Source organism: Hemiscyllium ocellatum, chromosome 3 (assembly GCF_020745735.1).
Source record: "Hemiscyllium ocellatum isolate sHemOce1 chromosome 3, sHemOce1.pat.X.cur, whole genome shotgun sequence".
Classification (NCBI taxonomy): Eukaryota; Metazoa; Chordata; class Chondrichthyes; order Orectolobiformes; family Hemiscylliidae; genus Hemiscyllium; species Hemiscyllium ocellatum.
Window position 1 is genome coordinate 79,673,648 of NC_083403.1, and position 19,089 is coordinate 79,692,736.

A 19,089-nucleotide genomic window follows, 5' to 3' on the forward strand; every position below is an offset into this window, starting at 1 on the left:
TATATTTATTGGATTTAGACTGGGAAGCAAGAGGCATGACAGATTTTTAAAAAATGTTTTTCATTTGTCTTTATGTGGCAGATACTGCCAAGACCATGGTGAGAGAGAAGCATTATGGATACAAAATTAAGCTGAGGGATAAGAAACAAAATATTGGCAATGAATATTTTTTGGGTTGGAGTAACATTTGTAGTGGATAATTTATATATACATTTCCTTATCAGGAAAAGCAAGGAGCCCAATACCATGGGGAACTCCATTATCTTATCCCTCTGCTAATTTTGAATCCATGTTGCTTCCTCTGTCATCATGATCTGGGGGAAGTATCTGCCACATCGATAAAGGCAGATGCAAAGTATTGGTTTCACATATCTAACCTACTTCTTGCCTTGAAGTCTCAATCCACTGTTTCTTTGTAACTGGCCCCATACTGCCCTGTACCCTCCTTTTACTACTGATATACTTACAGATGATTTTGAGATTTATTTTTGTAAGCTGCAGGTATCATAACCTCTCTTTACTTCTCATTTCTGCACGTTCATCTCTGCTTTGAAACTTCTGTACTCAATTTGATCTTCAATTATGTTGACTCCATGATACCTATCATAATAATCTTTTTCTTTTAACTTAATTTCTATCCCCTTTGTCATTCAGGGAGCTCTTGATCTGTTTGTTCTACCTTTTTTCCTTTTGAGGATATATACCTTTTGCTGTTTTGAAACCATCTCTTCTTTGAAGAGAGCCCTTTGTACAACTACTGTTTTCTCCCATTACCTTTCATTCTTATCTATTTCTCCCAGTTCTGACTTTGCCCCATTGAAGACTGCTTTCTGCCTGTTCATTATTCTTACTTTGGATTGACCAATGTCATTTTCTACTGTAATTCTGAACCTTATGAAACAAATGATCACTGTCCCCTAACTGTTCCCTTTACAGATACTTATAGAGACATAGAGTCATAGAGATGTACAGCATGGAAACAGACCCTTCGGTCCAACCTGTCCAAGCTGACCAGATATCCCAATCCAATCTAGTCCCATCTGGCAGCACCCAGCCCATATCCCTCCAAACCCTTCCTATTCATATACCCACCCAAATGCCTCTTAAATGTTGCAATTGTACCAGCCTCCACCACGTCCTCTGGCAGCTCATTCCTCTGCGTGAAAAAGTTGCCCCTTAGGTCTCTTTTACATCTTTCCCCTCTCACCCTAAACCTATGCATTCTAGTTCTGGACTCCCCGATCCCAGGGAAAAGACTTTGTCTATTTATCCTATCCATGCCCCTCATGAACCTCTATAAGGGTATATCCACAAAAGACTCCTGCACTAGCTGCCTACCTCTCTTATCCTTCCTGGAGTTAACCCATCTATGTGACTGTATCTGAGACTCCCCCCCCCCCCCCCCCCACCACCACCCACTTCCTATAACTGTCATCTATCACATACTGTTGCTGTTGCAAATTCCTCATCACTTCTATCAGTCTCTCCAACCGACCCACTCGATCTGATAAGATTCGCGTCCAACAGCATTTATGGCAGATATAATCCACAGTAACCCTTAAACTCTCTTTAAACACCCACATCTGACAAGAAGTACATATCACTGCAAAGGCCATTTTTTCTCTTTCACAATCTACACACCCAGAAAATAACACTGTCTTATTCCGCTACAAATACTGTCCCAGGTTAAATTAATAGCTATGGCTTATATTTTAAGTTTAATCAAGAGACTTATCTCCAAAGACATATAATCAAGAAAGAATCCACTATACTCACTACTGCAGCCTTACTCTTGGACAGACTTAAAACAACAATTAAATTATCTGATTCTGTGCTGTGAACTTCGCCCAACAGTTCCTCCAAGATTAGTTGTGAATTTCACTGTTTGTTAATTTTCCCAGGTGCACTCTGATGTCCAGCGACACATGAATTCAAATAGCAAAGGTGGAACTTTGCAGGTTCTTTCTCTCTCTCTCTCTCTCTCTCTCTCTGTCCTCACCATGTGCTTCCTTTGTCTGCTCTTTCTCCCTTTTAAAACTGCTGTTGTTTTGACTTTTTTTTCCTAAAACATGCAACAGCATATAAAACAGTAATTGCTGCTCCTGGAATTCAAGGAAATCACCTCCAACACCTAAAATACCTCAAAAAAGAAGCAACTCTTACAGCCAGAAATTTTTCCTGTCCTCCATCTTGGATTACCCAGAATTCCTTGATCTACTTGACCACTTTGTTCTTCAGAACTAGGTCTAGCAGTTCCTTTTATTTTGCTCAACTGGACACATGCAACTGCAGGAAATTCTGAACATGATCGGGACTGCCTCCCCTTCACTGTCCCTTACACTACCGCTATCCCAATTGATAAAAGGGTAATGAAAGTTACCCATACAAATATTCTGATGTTTACTCCTTTTTGTAACTGCTTTGCACGTTTGTTCCTCTACATATTTCCTACTAGGTGGCAGCCTTTAAATTACATCAAGCAACCTAGTTGAATGTTTCCTCTAACCAAATTGATTCAATCCTTGGAACCTCTGAAGCTTCCTCTTTCTTAAGGATTGTATGCTGACCTCAACCAAAAATGATTAAAAAAGAAGAAAATTCATTATTCAAAGAGACCCAAAGAGTGAAAAATCTGTGGAATATTTTACCAAGTAAATGTCATGACCAGTATAGACTGATTTAAGTGGAAGTTAGATAAACACATGAGAGAGAGGAGAGGGGCGGGTTGAGGGTGTCTGATGCAGAAGCCTAGGAGGAGTTTTGCACAGAATGTAAGATTTGCAATTGAATTGTGGCCTGAATTGCCTATTTCTGAGCTATAGATTGAAGGGTTTTGTTTTCACACAGTCTACACTCTTTTGACCCTTGAAGTGAAGGTTTTATATTGGAATATAGTAGATTGTGACTGTGATTTATTCATTTATCATTCTAAATAAAATCTTGTTGAAATTCTCAAAGTTTAATATGTTATATTTAAAGATTGATCTTTTTCAAGCTTTTATCAAGGACTAGCAAGTTTTATCACATTGGCAGTACTTTATGTCAGGAAAGTTCTTTGCCCATTTTATAAAAGTTACCATTCAACTGAATTCACTTTATTTCCATATGGTGTGCCCTTTTCAAGTCTTGTAATTTCTTCTGGATCTCTTTCTCGCCCCTGAAAGAGCTATATTTTACTTGTTCCATGACACTTGGTTGTCTCTATAGCACAAGAAAAGATCTTCCTGTATTCATAATTATCCAGTCTCTCTCCACTAAGAACTCTGACCTGGACAATTGAAAAAGCTATTCAATTTTAACACTGAACAATTGCTGAAAATTATCATGGAATCCACAGCTGGATGGATGAAACATTTCTCATTTATGAAGTTAAGTGACTCATTACTGACTTGGAGTATGAAAGGAATATTCTTGCAGGTGCATCATGAGTCACAATTTTCTTTTTAATTGATTAATACAATCTTGGTACAAGTGATAGGCAAATTGCTCTGCAAAATTATTTTAATTGGTGATTATTAAAATCAACAAAAAATTTGATTGGAAAATGTAGCCTATAAGTCATCTGGCTACAAAGGGTCAAAGTAATTACCCTTTGGATTCTCAAAGTATATCATGAAAAATAACTTAAGACTTTAAATCATTCTTTGGTTTATGATATCAAGTGGAGTTGGTCTCAACTAATCTTTACAATACGTGAGAGAATTTAAAGGAAGCAAGTTTTTTTTAAAGCACTCTGATAAATATAGTAAATGACAATGGTGAATGTTAACATTCTGTTAACAAAATGAAGTTTTTGATGATTAATGTTTGTAAATTTAGATCTTGTGTTCGTAATTTATTTGCCTAACCAGTCATAACAGTCTGAATTTACCCTATCTGTATTGTCTGGAATAAGATATACTCAATTCGTTTTACTAATCCTTTCATAAAACAAATCTTAAATTTCTTTTGTCTGCTTTTGATACTTGTATATTTGCAGTCATGTTTCATTTTTTCTCCCGCTACCCTTTCCCATGCTAGTGCAATAACTAATTACAAACAAGCTATGATGTTTTGGTAACACTATACATAGCTCAAATTTTTTTAGACTATTTCCACACAAAATATACCCTCCATGCCATTGTTTTTGGCCTTGTATTCTCACATTTCACTTGCTTAAACAGTCTTGGCATATTTTTCTTCTGATGTAATATTAGATATTTTTAAAGAAGTCAGTGAATAACAAACAATTTGTTTCAAGTACTTATAATCACAAATTCAACTTATTATTTAACGGTTTAACATTTTATTTTATTCATCCCTTGTGATCAGGATAACACTGTTAGGGTGATTTGGGCATATCATCCTAAAGATGTGCAGCACGATCATCCACAATATCATTCATCAAACCGTGGGAGGAAAAGTCTTCACTTACTGAACCCTGTGATGGACACTTCTATTGCTAGTGATGTGCTTGTATTTGAAATAAGGCATTATAACGTGAGTATAGCTGCTGGTCTCAGATTACATTCCTGGGAAGAATACACATCAATATTATGAATTGTTTTTTCTTTCTTCTGTTGTCAAAAAGACACTTTTAAACAGGAAAATATATATGTTTCAACTTTTGGACTTATTGTTCAAGACAGGTCACAATACCTAAAAAGGATACTACCTACTGGTGTCAAATCTTTAAACTGCCAGACCTGACCAAAAAGCATCATGTGATAAGGGTAAGCAATACAACTTGTAATTTAATAGAAATGTTTAGTTTTAATATCTGCAGATAAGTTGCTATTTAGATGTTGTGCATATTGTTGGAGTACAAGGAATTGTGGATGAATCTGAGAGTATTATTTCGATCTGAGTTTCTATTTTCTTTAGTTTTGTTAGCACTTGTCCCTATTCCACAAAGTTTTGAGAATGTAGGGCTTGCACTGAATTGTTTGGGAAGATTTCAAATAGTGCTTGGGCTTGGAGTGTAGTTTTCTGAAGAATTGACTTGTCAGCAGAGGATAACCAAATTAAAGTTAGATTATACTTACGAACCAAATGTTGATTATGCTGAACTTAGGTCAATCAGATACAATCACATTACATAGAATATGTTTGATCTTGAAAGTATTTCCTATGTATGCCTTTGATAGAAAATTGCTGAGGTTTATGCATTAGATTTTTTTAAAAGTACAAATACTTCAAAAAGAAATTCAACTAGGGCTGTATATAAAGACAATTTTGGTCTGTAAATCATCCCACAAAAATGGAAATTGGACTTCAATTATTCCTAAAACGCTTGAAGGTATCTCGATGTTAGATTATTATTGCAGCTTTTGGCTAACTGTTTAAAAACAAAAGATCCTGGAAATGAGTAATAAGCTTTCACTATGAGGGCATGACTTTTCTTAAACATACTGACAATGGTTTCAGTTCTTGTTGTGGAACAAGGAAGCCATGAAAAGGCTTAATATCACTTAATATTATGACATATTAAGTGGAGTATGGAATATACATTTTTCCTATAGAAGCTAAAGCCCTCTAGTCCCATGACTGGCCACACAACTATATGCTGGACGTGGGGGCAGAAATCAGAAAAGGCCAAGTGCTTAAAACTTATTAAGGTTATGCTAACAAGTATTTTCCAAGTGAGTCACAGTGGCAAAGGTAAAGGCTTGAAATGCTGGAATGTAAGAGCTTCACTAAACCTCAAAGTTTCAATTTTACTCCTTGGTGAGAGTAAGACAGTAGGAAAATGAGAGGGAAATCCACATGATATTGATGGAGGAAAGCCTTGGGCAATCTGAACTCCCAGGCTTTATAATTTTGGAAGTCAGGTACTCTCCCAAATTTGGTGTGATTTTGATTTGACTGTGGACAGGAGCAGATTATCAAGCGGTATGTCCATCCTAGCAGGGAATTGAGTAAACAGCCTGTGAAGATGCTGGAGCTTTAAGAGGTGTATTTTGTCCTGCCTTATTTTAAGAGGGAGATTGAATGAGAGATGCTGAGCAGTCTGTGCTAATGTAAATAAGCTTTAGGCCTTGGGTTTTTTAAAAAGTTGGAGAGGGTGGTACGTGTATGAAATGAGCAGTCAGAGGAAGTGGTGGAGGCTGGTACAATTGCAACATTTAAGAGGCATTTGGATGGGTATATGAATAGGAAGGGTTTGGAGGGATATGGGCCAGGTGCTGGCAGGTGGGACGAGATTGGGTTGGGATATCTGGTCAGCATGGACGGGTTGGACCGAAAGGTCTGTTTCCATGCTGTACATCTTTATGACTTTATAAGAAGCAGCCTGGATGGGTGTCACCAACACTCAGATCAGGATTTCTAGTTTTTTTAGTTTCTTAGGTTTGGTTTTCAGCAGTAGCTGCTGGAGTTTTGAAGAAGTGGAAGCCAAATTTTCCCCTGTCTTGGTTACAGCTGAAAGGGGTTTCTCTTCCTATTACAGAAATTGCGAGACAAAATTTGTTTTCTGAATTTGCCTTTTTACCAAGGTGTGTTTATGTGATGTTATTATATTGGAACAGTTAATTAGTAATAATTACTGTATCTATTATTCTGTTAAGTTTTCCAATAGAGATTCTAAAAAAAAAGTTATTCTAAATTTGTTCTTTTGTTGTATTTTAATTACAGTGTTTCAATAAATTGTGATTTGTTTAACATTTAATCAGTTGCATTGCATCTGGAACACAGCACTTTATATTTGCCTGTAAAATAAGAAAAAACTAGGTTCTAGGCTACCACCTTAAAATATTTTGAGAGGTTCTGCTCTGGTCCATAACAAGTCTCAATGAGCTGAATTTTGACAAAAATTGACCAAGTCCAATTTTGGGGAGCTGCATAGAGAGTTTCTCTCCATAAATTCCAGTGAATTATTTGAGGTAATTCTTCCCTGCTTAGCTTATTATGCATTCACCAAGCTCCTGTGGCACCATGCTTAAGTTATTGTGCACTTAGCAGTGATAGAAGCATATAATGAGAAGCTAACATTGAGATACCTTCACAGTTTTTAAGAATAACTTGTGTCCAATGAACCTTTTTGTGGAGTGGTTTGGGTGCCAAAACCCCTTTAGATTATAACCCTGGTTGATGTACTTTTTGAAGTATTTGTAGTTTTAAAAAAAAACATAGACCTCAACTACCTTCTTTCAAAGACCATTATAGGAAAAGACTTCTAGATCAAACATATGTTCTACGTAATGGGTTTCTCTCATTGACACAATCTAGGATTCCTGCCTCTGGTGCCATATTTAAACTCTTAATGTTGCCAGCCACAAATAATCCTTCACAGTACAAGTAATGTGAGGGAAAACAATAAAGCAAAGCTTCTGAGGGCACATAGGTGGCATAGGTGACATCTTATGGGAAATAAAATCATTAAATCTATTGTTATTTTACATTACTACCTGCTTAATTGACTGTCGAGGTAAATATCACTGCAAGAAGCCGGCTGCAGATATTACCTGTTCTTCGTGCTAAACCTCCTCTTGGAAGACAGCTGCTACCCTTACAGCTCTTCAGAATCCATTACATGCCCCTCTTTACCTTCTCCAGTTGTGCAGAGCGCAGCACACTAGGATTAGTCATGCTAGGTTCAAATTCCACCCATGGCTGACTGTTTGCATGTCTTCCTTGTGTCTGCATGAGTTTCCTCCTGGAGCTCTGGTTTCCTCCCACAGTACAAAGATGTGCAGGTTAGGTGGATTGGTCATGCTAAATTGCCCATAGTGTCCAGGGATGTGCAGGCTAGGTAAGCCATGAGAAATGCAGGAGTAGGGCGGTGGGGATTGGGGAATTGGAATGGTATATTCTTCGGAGTAGGCAAAAGTGAGGACTGCAGATGCTGGAAACCAGAGTTTAGATCAGAGTGGTGCTGGAAAAGCACAGCAGGTCAGGCAGCATCCGAGGAGCAGGAAAATCGACATTTCGGGCAAAAGCCCTTCATCAGGAATGGAGGCAGGAGGCCTCCAGGGTGGAGAGATAAATGGGGGTGGGGTGGGTAGGGGCTGGGGAGAAGGTAGCAAAGAGTACAATAGATGAATGGGGGTGGGGATGGAGATGATAGGTTAGAGAGGAGGGTGGGGGAAGGTAGCAAAGATAGTGTGCATGCCAAAATTGTATTTATATACAGCCCTAGTTGAATTTAATTTTGAAGTATTTATACTTTAAAAAAATCTAATACATGCAACTTCAACCCAGAGACTAGAGTCCTATCATTGAAGAAGACTGACAAATGAAACAGAAAACCTTGGGGCTCTCTTGACTCCTCAATACGTACCACTGTGGCCAGAATCTTCCAAATCCCTGAACAAACTGATTTGACCAGTCAATGTGCAGATTAGTATCACCTATGACAATTGTAGAGCCCTTCTTAAACATCTCCATTATTTCCTGATTTATACTTTGTCCTATAGTGAGGCAATTCTTTGTGCGCCAGTAGACATCTTCCATCCATCAATGAACTTTTGTTCCTTTCTATTCCTTATTTCCACCCAGATTAATTCACATTCCGATCTATTGTACCTAGGTCACTGCTCACCTCCACACTCATCCCTTCTCTCATTAACAATGCTATCCATCCAACTTCTTCTTTTGTAATGTTGGATATCTTTGAATAATGAGTTCCCAGTCCTGGTCACACCGCTATCAAGTAATCACTATCAAGTCATTTGTTTTTATTTGTGCTGTCAACTCATTTGTTTTGTTTCAGTAACTACATACCTTCAGGTAAAGAGCCTCAAGCTCTGACATTTTACCATTATCGTTTATTATTGTTCTAATTTCAGCTGCATACTTCTGCTTATATTTTCTGCCCCTATCTATCACAATTTGATTATAATTTGCCTCTTTACTACCTTGCATCTCCAGTGTTTCATTTGTTCGTAATTTTTCAAACTTCTTTTCAAATGAACTGCACAACTACCCATACATATACCGAACTACAGCCCTACATGTATGATTCCCTAGGACCTTGATCTCAGCCTGGTTCAAATGAAGCCCATTCTAATCGAACAGCTCTCTCTCTCTGGAACTGGAGCCAGCAGCCCATGAATTGGAATCTATTTCATGCACACTGAAAGAAACATAGAAAATATGTAGGAGCAGGTCATTTGGCCTTAGATCTTGTTCCACCATTCAATATCATTGTGGTTGGTAATCCAACTCAGTTCCCATACCCTTTACATTCCCTTTTATCACTATAGCCCTAAGAACTACATATGACTCTTTCTTAAAAACACTCAATGTTTTGGTCGCAACCACTTTCCTTAGCAGAAAATTCCACAGGCTCATCATTCTTTGGGTGAAGAAATTTCTCTCATCTCAATCCTAAATAGCCTTTCCTGTTTTGTCAGACTGTGACCCTTGGTTCAAATCTCCTGGACACTGGGAACATTCATGTGTGTTTGAATGTTCCCCATTATAAACCCCCTGTTTCTGACTGTAAGGGACCCATATTTGTTTTCTTATAGCTTTCTTTTCACATTCCTATAAAAGCTTTTCCTTTTGTTTTGAAAGTTCCCTTAAAGCTTACTCTTGTGCTGTTTTCTCCCTCTTAAAGCACTATTTTTCTCCCTTTGCTGGAATCCAAACTGTTCCCCCCAAACCTCAAATCTACTGCTTTTATTTTTGACCAACTTTATACCTCGCCCTTGGATTTGATACTATCCCTAATTTTCCTTGTCACCCATGTTTCCATTTTATTTTTATGCAAGACTGGAACTAATAACCTTTGTGATTCATTTATGCGCACTCTAAATGTTTGCCATTTCTTATTTAGTTTTTTTTTAAAGTACAAATATTTCAAAAAGAACTTCAGCCAGGGTTGTAAAGAGGTTTTGGCATCCAAACCATTCCACACAAAGGGACATTGGACACGAATTATTCCTAAAAAAAAAAGCATGAAGGTATCTCAATGTTAGATTGTTAATAGACTAGTCCTTGGATCTCAATTATTTACTATCCATACTAAAGGCCTGAAGAGGGGAAAACAGTATTATAGCCATAGTTGGCAGGATGCAAACAACAGGTAGGAGGGCACATTTTGATGTGGACAAACTATTTATATCCCCTTGGAGATTCCACAAGTGAGTGGGCAAAAACTTGGTAGATGGAGTTTAATGCAGGAAAGTGTAAGCTCATGTACTTTGGGAGGAAAAATCAAATGAAAGACCATTATTTAAATGGAGAGTGACTACACGAAAGTGAGGTGTGGAAGGATCTAGGTGTTCCTGCAAATGAAACACAAAAGGTTAGCATGCATGTGCAGCAAGTAATTAAGAAGGCAAATTGAATTTGGCCTTTATTGGTAAGGATTCAATAACATTGGGACAACTTGTTCCAAATATACAGTATATTGGTAATGCCCCACCTGTAGTACTGGGTCACCATATTTAAAAAGGATTATTGGAATTGGGGACAGTTTAAAAGAGGTTCACTAGACTGATTCCTGGGCTGGTGGGGTTGACTGATTGAGGATAGCTAAACAGGTTAGGCCATTATTAAGAGTTAAGGAGATCAGAGTAATCTTTTTGAAACACATAAGATTGAGAGGACTTGACAGGGTAGATGTTAAGAATTTGTTTCTGCTCGTGGGAAAGTCTCAAACCAGGGCAAGTTAGTGAATAAGAAGACACTCATTTAAAACTGTGGTGTAAAGGAAGTTCTTCTTTCAGAGAATAGTGAATGTCTGGAATTCCGTACTGCAGGGATTTGGAGGGTAGACCATTGAAAGTATTTGAAAATGAGATAGGTAGAATTTTTTGAAATATCAAGGAATTGATGGCAATGAGGATCTGGCATAAAAGAGAGGTTGAGGCCTGGGACAAATCAGCTATGTTCTTCCAGAATGGTTGAACAGGTTTGAGGGACTGAATGGCCGACTCCTGCTCCTATTTCTTAGGTTGCAGAGAAGATACAAGAAGCCCAGACTTTATCATCTTCAATGCCATTTATCCTGGACAATTGAGATATCTTGCTGCCACAGACTGAGAATATCCCAGTACATTAGCACAGACCTGTATCATCTATTGGAACAGCATTTGTGAGCTGAAGGAGTGATTGGCCATCTTATACCAGACAGGGTGACAGCTGTGCTAAACTTTTATGCAACTGATGGCTTCCAAGGGAGGTCTAGGGACTTGAGTGGGTTGTCATAGTCCTCAATCAACACTTGGATTGAGACTATTACCAATTCAGTTCGCACCAAACCACATCACTTCATTTTGTTGCTCTAAGGTGACTCATTATTGCAGCCCAGCAGTATGTTTTGCCAACGTAGCTTTTTTCCCCAGATACAGGGTGCTAATGCCTGCGCATACTTCACCCTAAAAACATCATATCAGCTGACTTCATCAACAGAAAAGGATGTACAGGACATCTGCGATCATTAGCACCATATCTTTGAGATCTGTGCCAAAAACCCTGGGTGCTAATATGATGTTAAATCCTTCAGAATTCTTAGGTTCTTGCTTAATTTTGATGGCTGCGTGTCTTACAAGAATGGCTGCTGGGAAACATGGGCTAGGGCAACACAATCCACACAGAGTGTGCTCCGTACTATGAAATCATAGAATCCCTACAGTGTGGAAGCAGGCCATCCACTGCTACGAGTCCACACTGACACTCTGAAAAATGGTTTAGATCAGAGTGGTGCTGGAAAAGCACAGCCGATCAGACAGCATCCAAGGAGCAGAAAAAGCGACGTTTCGGGCAAAAGCCCTTCATCAGGAATAGAGGCAGGGAGCCTCCAGGGTGGAGAGATAAATGTGGGGGAGGGTGGGGGGGAGGGATGCTGGGGAGAAGGTAGCAAAGAGTACAATAGGTGAATAGGGGTGGGGATGAAGGTGATAGGTCAGAGGGGAGGGTGGAGTGGATAGATGGGAAGGGAGATTGGCAGGTAGGCCAGGTCATGAGGATAGTGCTGAGCTGGAAATTTGGAACTGGGGTAAGGTGGAGGGAGGGGAAATGAGGAAACTGGTGAAGTCCACATTGATGCCCTGGGGTTGAAGTGTTCTGAGGCGGAAGATGAGGTGTTCTTCCTCCAGGCGTCGGGTGGTGAGGGAGCGGCGGTGGAGGAGGCCCAGTCCTGCATGTCCTCAGCAGAGTGGAAGGGGGAGTTGAAATGTTGGGCCACGGGGCGGTGTGGTTGATTGGTGCAAGTGTCCCGGAGATGTTCCCTAAAGCGCTCTGCTAGGAGGTGCCCAGTCTCCCCAATGTAGAAGAGACCCCATCGGGAGCAACAGATACAATAAATGACATTGGTGGATGTGCAGATAAAACTTTGGATGTGAAAGGCTCCCTTGGGGCCCAGGATGGTGGTGAGGGAGGAGGTGCGGAACGCAGGTTTTGCAATTCCTGCGGTGGCAGGGGAGGGTGCCAGGACGGGAGGGTGGGTTGTTGGGGAGCGTGTACAGTCTAGGCCAGCATTCCAGTACTGAGTAGTGAGGGAGTGCTGCCTTGTCAGAAATGCCATCATTTGTGTGAGATGTTAAATTGAGGCCTTGCTTGCCCTGTCATTGGATCTTTCCTATCGACATGAAACTATATCAAAGAAGATCAGGGTACTATCCTGACCAATATTAAATCCTTGATCCTTGTCTTGTCATTATTTAGTCAGTCTGGGCAGATTGGATATCAAATTTCTTATTTTTTAACAATAATTACAGTTCATAAAATTTGTTCTCAAAGACTTTAGTATTTCCATTTCTTTTGTGTTTTCCAATTTGTCTGAATTTAGGGCAGCACGGTGGCTCAGTGGTTAGCACTGCTGTCTCACAGTGCCAGGGACCTGGGTTCAGTTCCAGCCTTGGGCAACTGTCTGTGTCGAGTTTGTACATTCTCCCCATGTCTGCGTGGGTTTCCTCCCGGGTGCCCCGTTTTCCTCCCACAGTCCAAAGATGTGCAGGTTAGGTGAATTGGTCGTGCTAAATTGCCCATAGAGTTAGGTGCATTAGTCAGAGGGAATGTGTCTGGGTGGGTTACTCTTTGGAGGGTCGTTGTGGACTAGTTGGGCCGACAGGCCTATTTCCACACTGTAGGGAATCTAATCTGCATGATCACCAGAATTTTATTCCTATATATGAATAAAGGCCTCACTTGCCTCGACTGTGTATTTTTGCTCTAACGTAAAGGAACAGAACTAAAATAGTGGCTGGCCACAATGCAGTGGGAAATTTTCAAATGCTATGGTGGCTGGGAATGTGACGTTCAAGTGAAACATTTAAAAATGGTTTAAACAAAGGACTTTCCTTGATGTATTTCCAGTGATTTGTTCTATCTATATTATAAATTTGATATGTACCTGCCATAGAGATGTACAACAAATCAGAACCAAAAGCAGTTGCTTCTTTGTCTTCATAAAGGTGGTATCTCCCTCTGTCTGGTGATTGTGATACCCTTTTTTGATTTTATTTTCTGAATTTTTTTGCATCTTTTATGATTTTATTTTATCTTTACATTTTCGCTTTTCACTGTCTGCCAATTCAAGGACGATTCTTTTGGAATTCCTATTGCTCTCAGTGAATTGGAAGACAAGAAGGAGTTCTAAAAGCCTGCTCAGAATTGCCCCTGAGCTGTGTCCTTATATCCCACCAGAGCTTGTATGTATTTGGACAGATCTTTTCCATTCACCCTTAATTAGGGATGCCTTTCTTCTGATTTGGAATGGGCACTTGAGCTGTAATCTTGTGGTCTCCTCTTCATATCCCTTCTTAAACATACTTTTTCTCTCCCTGAAACTCCTTACTGAATCTCCCTTCTTTTTGACAGCAACTTTACTGTAGTACTGTTTGAAATGTCCTATCCTAATCACTTCGCCTCAAGAGCTCTCCATTAAGCAAAGCTCTAAAAAACCCAGCTGTTTGGTTTAGGTTTGAGTAGTCTTGTTGTCCTAGGTTCCATTTCTATGACTTCCTTTTGTAGGTACTTTGTAAGATCCCTTTGCTTGAACTAACTAACCAGTGTATAATTGCCAGTCGTCTTCGGAATCTGTTTCAGACTTCAATTCACATTCCATGTGCTGTCCGTTTAATCGTATGATAATACTGTAATAGCAATGCCATGTTTTTAAAATATGATCAGGTTTTCCAGAAAAGTACACCTTCATTCCTTTAATGTTTAAAAAAAATGCACCTACAAAGATAGTAGATGGGAAAATAGTAAGAAGCAACAAGAGTGGTCCAAGGTATTTGATATTTGTCAGTAAGTCAATGAAAGATTAAAACTGTGATACTCACCAGTTAAATTGAGTAAAGTGCAGGAGTACATAACATGAATATTACTGAAAAGTGAGACATTTTATTTCTTGTGCCTAAACGGAACAAACATGAGTGCCAAATTTCAAAAGATCTCAACAATTCTTTTTCTGCAAGGGCTGTGACAATGTATTTCATGTTTTAGTATGTAGGTATGTGTTAAGTTTCATAGAAGCAAATGAAACACATGGAAGTCAGTTAAACTTGAAAGTGATCATGTTGCTTTAAGAAGATAGCAACTAGAGAATTAGATTAAAAATAGCAGGGGGATTTACTGAGCTAGAAATTGGCATTTACATGGTTAAGAATAATGACAGTCGAGAGTAATTATTTGTTTTGGGAGTAAATGCTAAATTAGTTAAAAGCATTTGGTGACCAGTGAAAGGCTGTTAAATCCAATGATTCATAATTTCAAAGATGAAATTGGAAATAAGAGATTCTTAACCTAAATGTTCGGTTAAAGATGACACCAGACAGACAATGTTGTCGTTGGAAGATCCCCCCACATCATGGAGTTGGGTGGAGTTTCAGAAGGTTTGAAGGCTTCAAGTTCTTTGTGTTTGCTGAGCAAAATTGGTTGCAGTTAAAGTTAGGAGAGTGTTGTATGTAGTACAAATGTTGCTGTTAACATTCTTTAGGCAGATAGGATGGGAGAAATCCCTGGGAGCCATTGATAATTCAGAGTGGCTGAGGCTGGTATGAAAAAAATCCACACAGTATTTTCTTGTTGCTGTTTGAGAAATGTTGGAGAGGAAGTCCAAGGATAATGTCAGCGTGGTGAATCTAGCTGTTTGCTAACAAGCTAGAAATGTGCAAATGCAATGATGCTGGCGTGCAGGCTCTGAACCATCGTAGTGTGAGCAGCCATTGAGGTAGACTGTAGTAGAATAAGCTTCTGAGAGAATTCCAAAGATAGATCTTTGAGAGTGAAGAATTGAAATCCCTTGTAAAGGAGACATGGTTTCAAAAAGGTTTGGTGACCAAGACATCAGTAACATCTTAAGAGGTCACTGAGAAATCTATGGGAATGGGGTTTGACTACATTTACAAATTGATATGCTCTATAGCGCTCAAGCACAGATGCTATTTTCAATATTTACCTTCTTGGTTAATTTTTGATGTTATGTTTATATCTACATGTTATGAATGGTTTTACTGTTCTGACTTTGCATCATAATATTTATCTCTATTGCCCACAATAGCAGGATCTTGTGGCTTTATTTTCTTAAAGTTTGAGATCCCAAATACTTATCAATTCAAATGACAAATAAGAGCCTGGTCCTAAGCCAAATGGATTTAACAGTCTCATCAGGCATCACAACACAGGGGAAAATGGTACAGACAAAAGGAATATATAAACCCTGTATCTTTTCTGAATTAGCTAGGAACTTAGAGTGTGCTTTCTCTGTGGAAATTCCTTGGCCAAACAAGTTGATTTGCCAAATGTTTCCTCACAAATATTTTCTCTTGTATAGTAGTCCTCACTTAAAATTGTTCCATTCCTGAAAGTTATAAGTGAAATGACTTTAAACACAACAGATTTCCAATCAAAACTGATGTACAGCTATATACAGGTAATTCTGCTGTAATGTTGTAGTTGCATTCCAATGCAACACTATGTAATAGAAAATTGCACAATATAAATAATAGGGCCTATGGCAAAAATTGTGTTGGAGCGAACCAACGAAAATATCCGTAAAAATCAAAACAAAAATAGCAGTTGGCCTAACGCAAATGATAGCACAGGCTAAATAAATCTTTAAATCATATATTTTAATAAAATGGTACAGTAAACTTAACACTTTAGCAATAACATAACTGACTACAGCACTGTACATTTCATGAGTCTGTTCACCAGAAAGTGCGCAAGCTGACTGACCACGTGATGCTGATGCGGAAGACCGGTCCTCCTCCGGATTCTCCCCCATGGTTTGAAATAAAGTTCCTTCTGAAGGTAGACCACAATTCCCAGTTTCAAGCTAAGTTTCAAAGCTTGTGGACCTGATTGCATTCTAGTTTTAGCTGAACGCATTGAATTTGCATTTTGCAGACAAAGGATCCTGAGTCTGGGTTTTGCTATTCAGCTAGTGACGGGGATGGAATCGTGTAACAGCGATTGGGAGTTTGCTTCATAAAAAAAGTTCGCAATTCACAAATTGCGTTAGAACCAAATCGCGTTTAATAAACGCTTATTATAGGAGAACTATCTGTAGTTAGGTTCTATATAATCGTGTTTCATCAGAAAAAGAATTGAAGCTCTATATCAAGAAACATCTGGATGGGTATATGAATAGGAAGGGTTTGGAGGGTGCTGGCAGGTGGGGCTAGATTGGGTTGGAATATCTGGTCAGCATGGATGAGTTGGATTGAAGGGTCTGTTTCCATGCTGTATGATGCTGTGTAAGTTGACATGCAGTATTTTCACATTACAAAGTTGTTATATTAATAAATTAACTTCCTTTAACAAAATAAAATAAATTGCAAAATAGATTAGATTAGATTCTCTACAGTGTGGAAACAGGCCCTTCGGCCCAACAAGTTCACACCGCCCCTCCGAAGAGAAACCCACCCAAACCCATTCCCCTACCCTATATTTACCCCTGACAAAGGCACCTAACACTGTGGGCAATTTAACATGGCCAATTCACCTGACCTGCACATTTTTGGATTGTGGGAGGAAACCGGAGCACCGGAGGAAACCCACGCTGACACGGGGAGAACGTGCAAACTCCACACAGACAGGCGGGAATCGAACCCAGGACCCTGGTGCTGTGAGGGTGCTATGTATTAAAAGAAATGTTAACTTTTGTTTTTAACCTCCTGCTGTCTGCTCATCTTGCTCACCATCAATCCTGCTCAGTGAAACTCCAGCTTGACTCATATCTCCTCTCTCTTTCTCTTGCTTTCTCATCATACTGGTTATTACAGACCCCTCAGTTCAGGTCAATGACAATCTAACGTCCAGATCCGATCCCCCATCAGAGTTCTGGAGTTATCGAAGTGTATGTCCTCATGGCATAGACACGCTGAGCTGGGGCTGTTATATTCTATGTTCTTACTGCAGACATATCCCCAAAATCGAAGCACCACTAAGTGCCCTCATTTGAAGCAGGGTTCAGGAGAGGGAGGTGACAGCATCAGGGAATGTGAGGTTCAATGAAAGGATGGTAGTGAGAGTGGCACAGATAACAATTGGAGGGTCAAAAGTAGAATAGTAGAATAGGGAGTGGTGCAAACCGTTGCAAAGCAGTCATGTTCTGATGAGATTAAATAACATAATATTGAATTTCATGTTTCTAAACAAGATTACAGGCCTCATGAAGTGAACAATGTTGAAATGAAACACTGCAAAATATTGCAATGCTAAACAGGGACTTGCTGTTGTGTAACTTTATTGTGATTGTTTCAATTTGGCATCCATATGCTTATCCTGTTGAATGCAAGACAAAATGCTTTCACAACATGCTCCTCTTATCACCAACTTAAGTGCAGGGCATGATAAAATGCTTCTGGTTAATGTCTTCAAAAAAATGTCCTAATTTGGTCAGATCTTTTGAAAATCTGTATGTTGTGAAATTGGGCAATATTAGACGAGAAATATTTGATGCATTCATAAGACATGCCTTCTGCTTTTCTGATGGAGTGTTGATCTAAATAGGCTTGTTATTGTTGGATCAAGAAATATCATCTAGATGTGTTAAGGATTTATATATCTATGTTGGCAACTGTAACTGAAGACTTGCAATATGTAGAGATTAGAAAGGAACTTTCAGAGCTCTGTATCTGTTTACAGGCTACGTGAACCACTTTGATTAAATGAAGACTTGATTATTAGTCATATCTTAAATTATAAGGTAGCTTTAGCATAGTAGAGATGTTTTGTACCAATTCATTAAAAATAACAGTGTAATCAATGATTATTCTGGAAAGGGCAAAATAAAAGGAAGGGTTCAGTGAAGAACTGGAATTTGATTTCTAAACAATAAAGTTGTATTCAAAACTCAATCTGTTTTCATTAGTGGCAGAAAGGCTACAAGATGTGATCCAAGTCTTTAAAACTGTGCCAGACATGCATAATTTAAGAAAAGACTGGCAGCTGACAGTTAAAACTACAGTTACGTGCCATTAGTAACTTGTATGTGACCACATAAAATTGGAATACAACTCTCATATCTTGTTGCTGGTGGCAACTCATCTATTAGACCATTGAATGTTTCCATCATTAGATTTTTTCAAAACCTAGTGGGAGAACACAAAGGGTCTCAGTTTAGGATATCTTGAGCTAGCGTATTGCACAGTCAGTGTTTGTTTTTTTGGGAAGTTTGTAAGAGGATAACAGATTAATCATAAAAGATCAACAACAGTGTGGTCTTTTACATAGCACTTGTCCGCAAATCGTACTGTATAATCTTCATAATTCATCTTTTGTTTAAGGATGGTGATGTGTATTCCATTCTATGATGTATGAGTCAGTCAGAAACAAAATCTCCAAAAAAATTGTGTATGTTCAATTTTAATGAATGGTTTCTTAGTTTTTGGTAGAATTGTTATTCAAGGTGATGCCTTTGGATTAAATGGAAATGATCATTTATATCATTTTATCAAATCATAACATAATTTGGAGAAGGATTGTATTCCTAGAGGTGGCTTTAAAATTTGTAATCTCATTATATATAAAACAAAAACACATAGTAATGTAGCATTCAATTAAATGAAAGAGGGAGCCTGCTAAACTTATTATTTTGGATGTTTGGTTTGACTGTGATTGATTTTAATAAAATTTTACTTTTTTAATGGATGGTTAAGCAAACTAGATGGAAAGAGTAAATAAATAACCTTTAAACGTTAGAAAATTAGA

At 38.7% G+C, this 19,089-nt stretch overlaps 1 protein-coding gene across 1 annotated transcript in view; it reads left to right on the forward strand.

The window, feature by feature from the left end:
• The window catches only part of moxd1 (monooxygenase, DBH-like 1), a 91,554-nt gene that overhangs the window by 18,963 nt on the left and 53,502 nt on the right, over positions 1–19,089 (forward strand). Inside the window, exons 3-4 of the mRNA XM_060821228.1 lie at positions 4,312–4,479; positions 4,629–4,712. Coding sequence (XP_060677211.1) covers positions 4,312–4,479; positions 4,629–4,712 — 252 coding nt within the window. The remainder of the gene's footprint in view (positions 1–4,311; positions 4,480–4,628; positions 4,713–19,089) is intronic.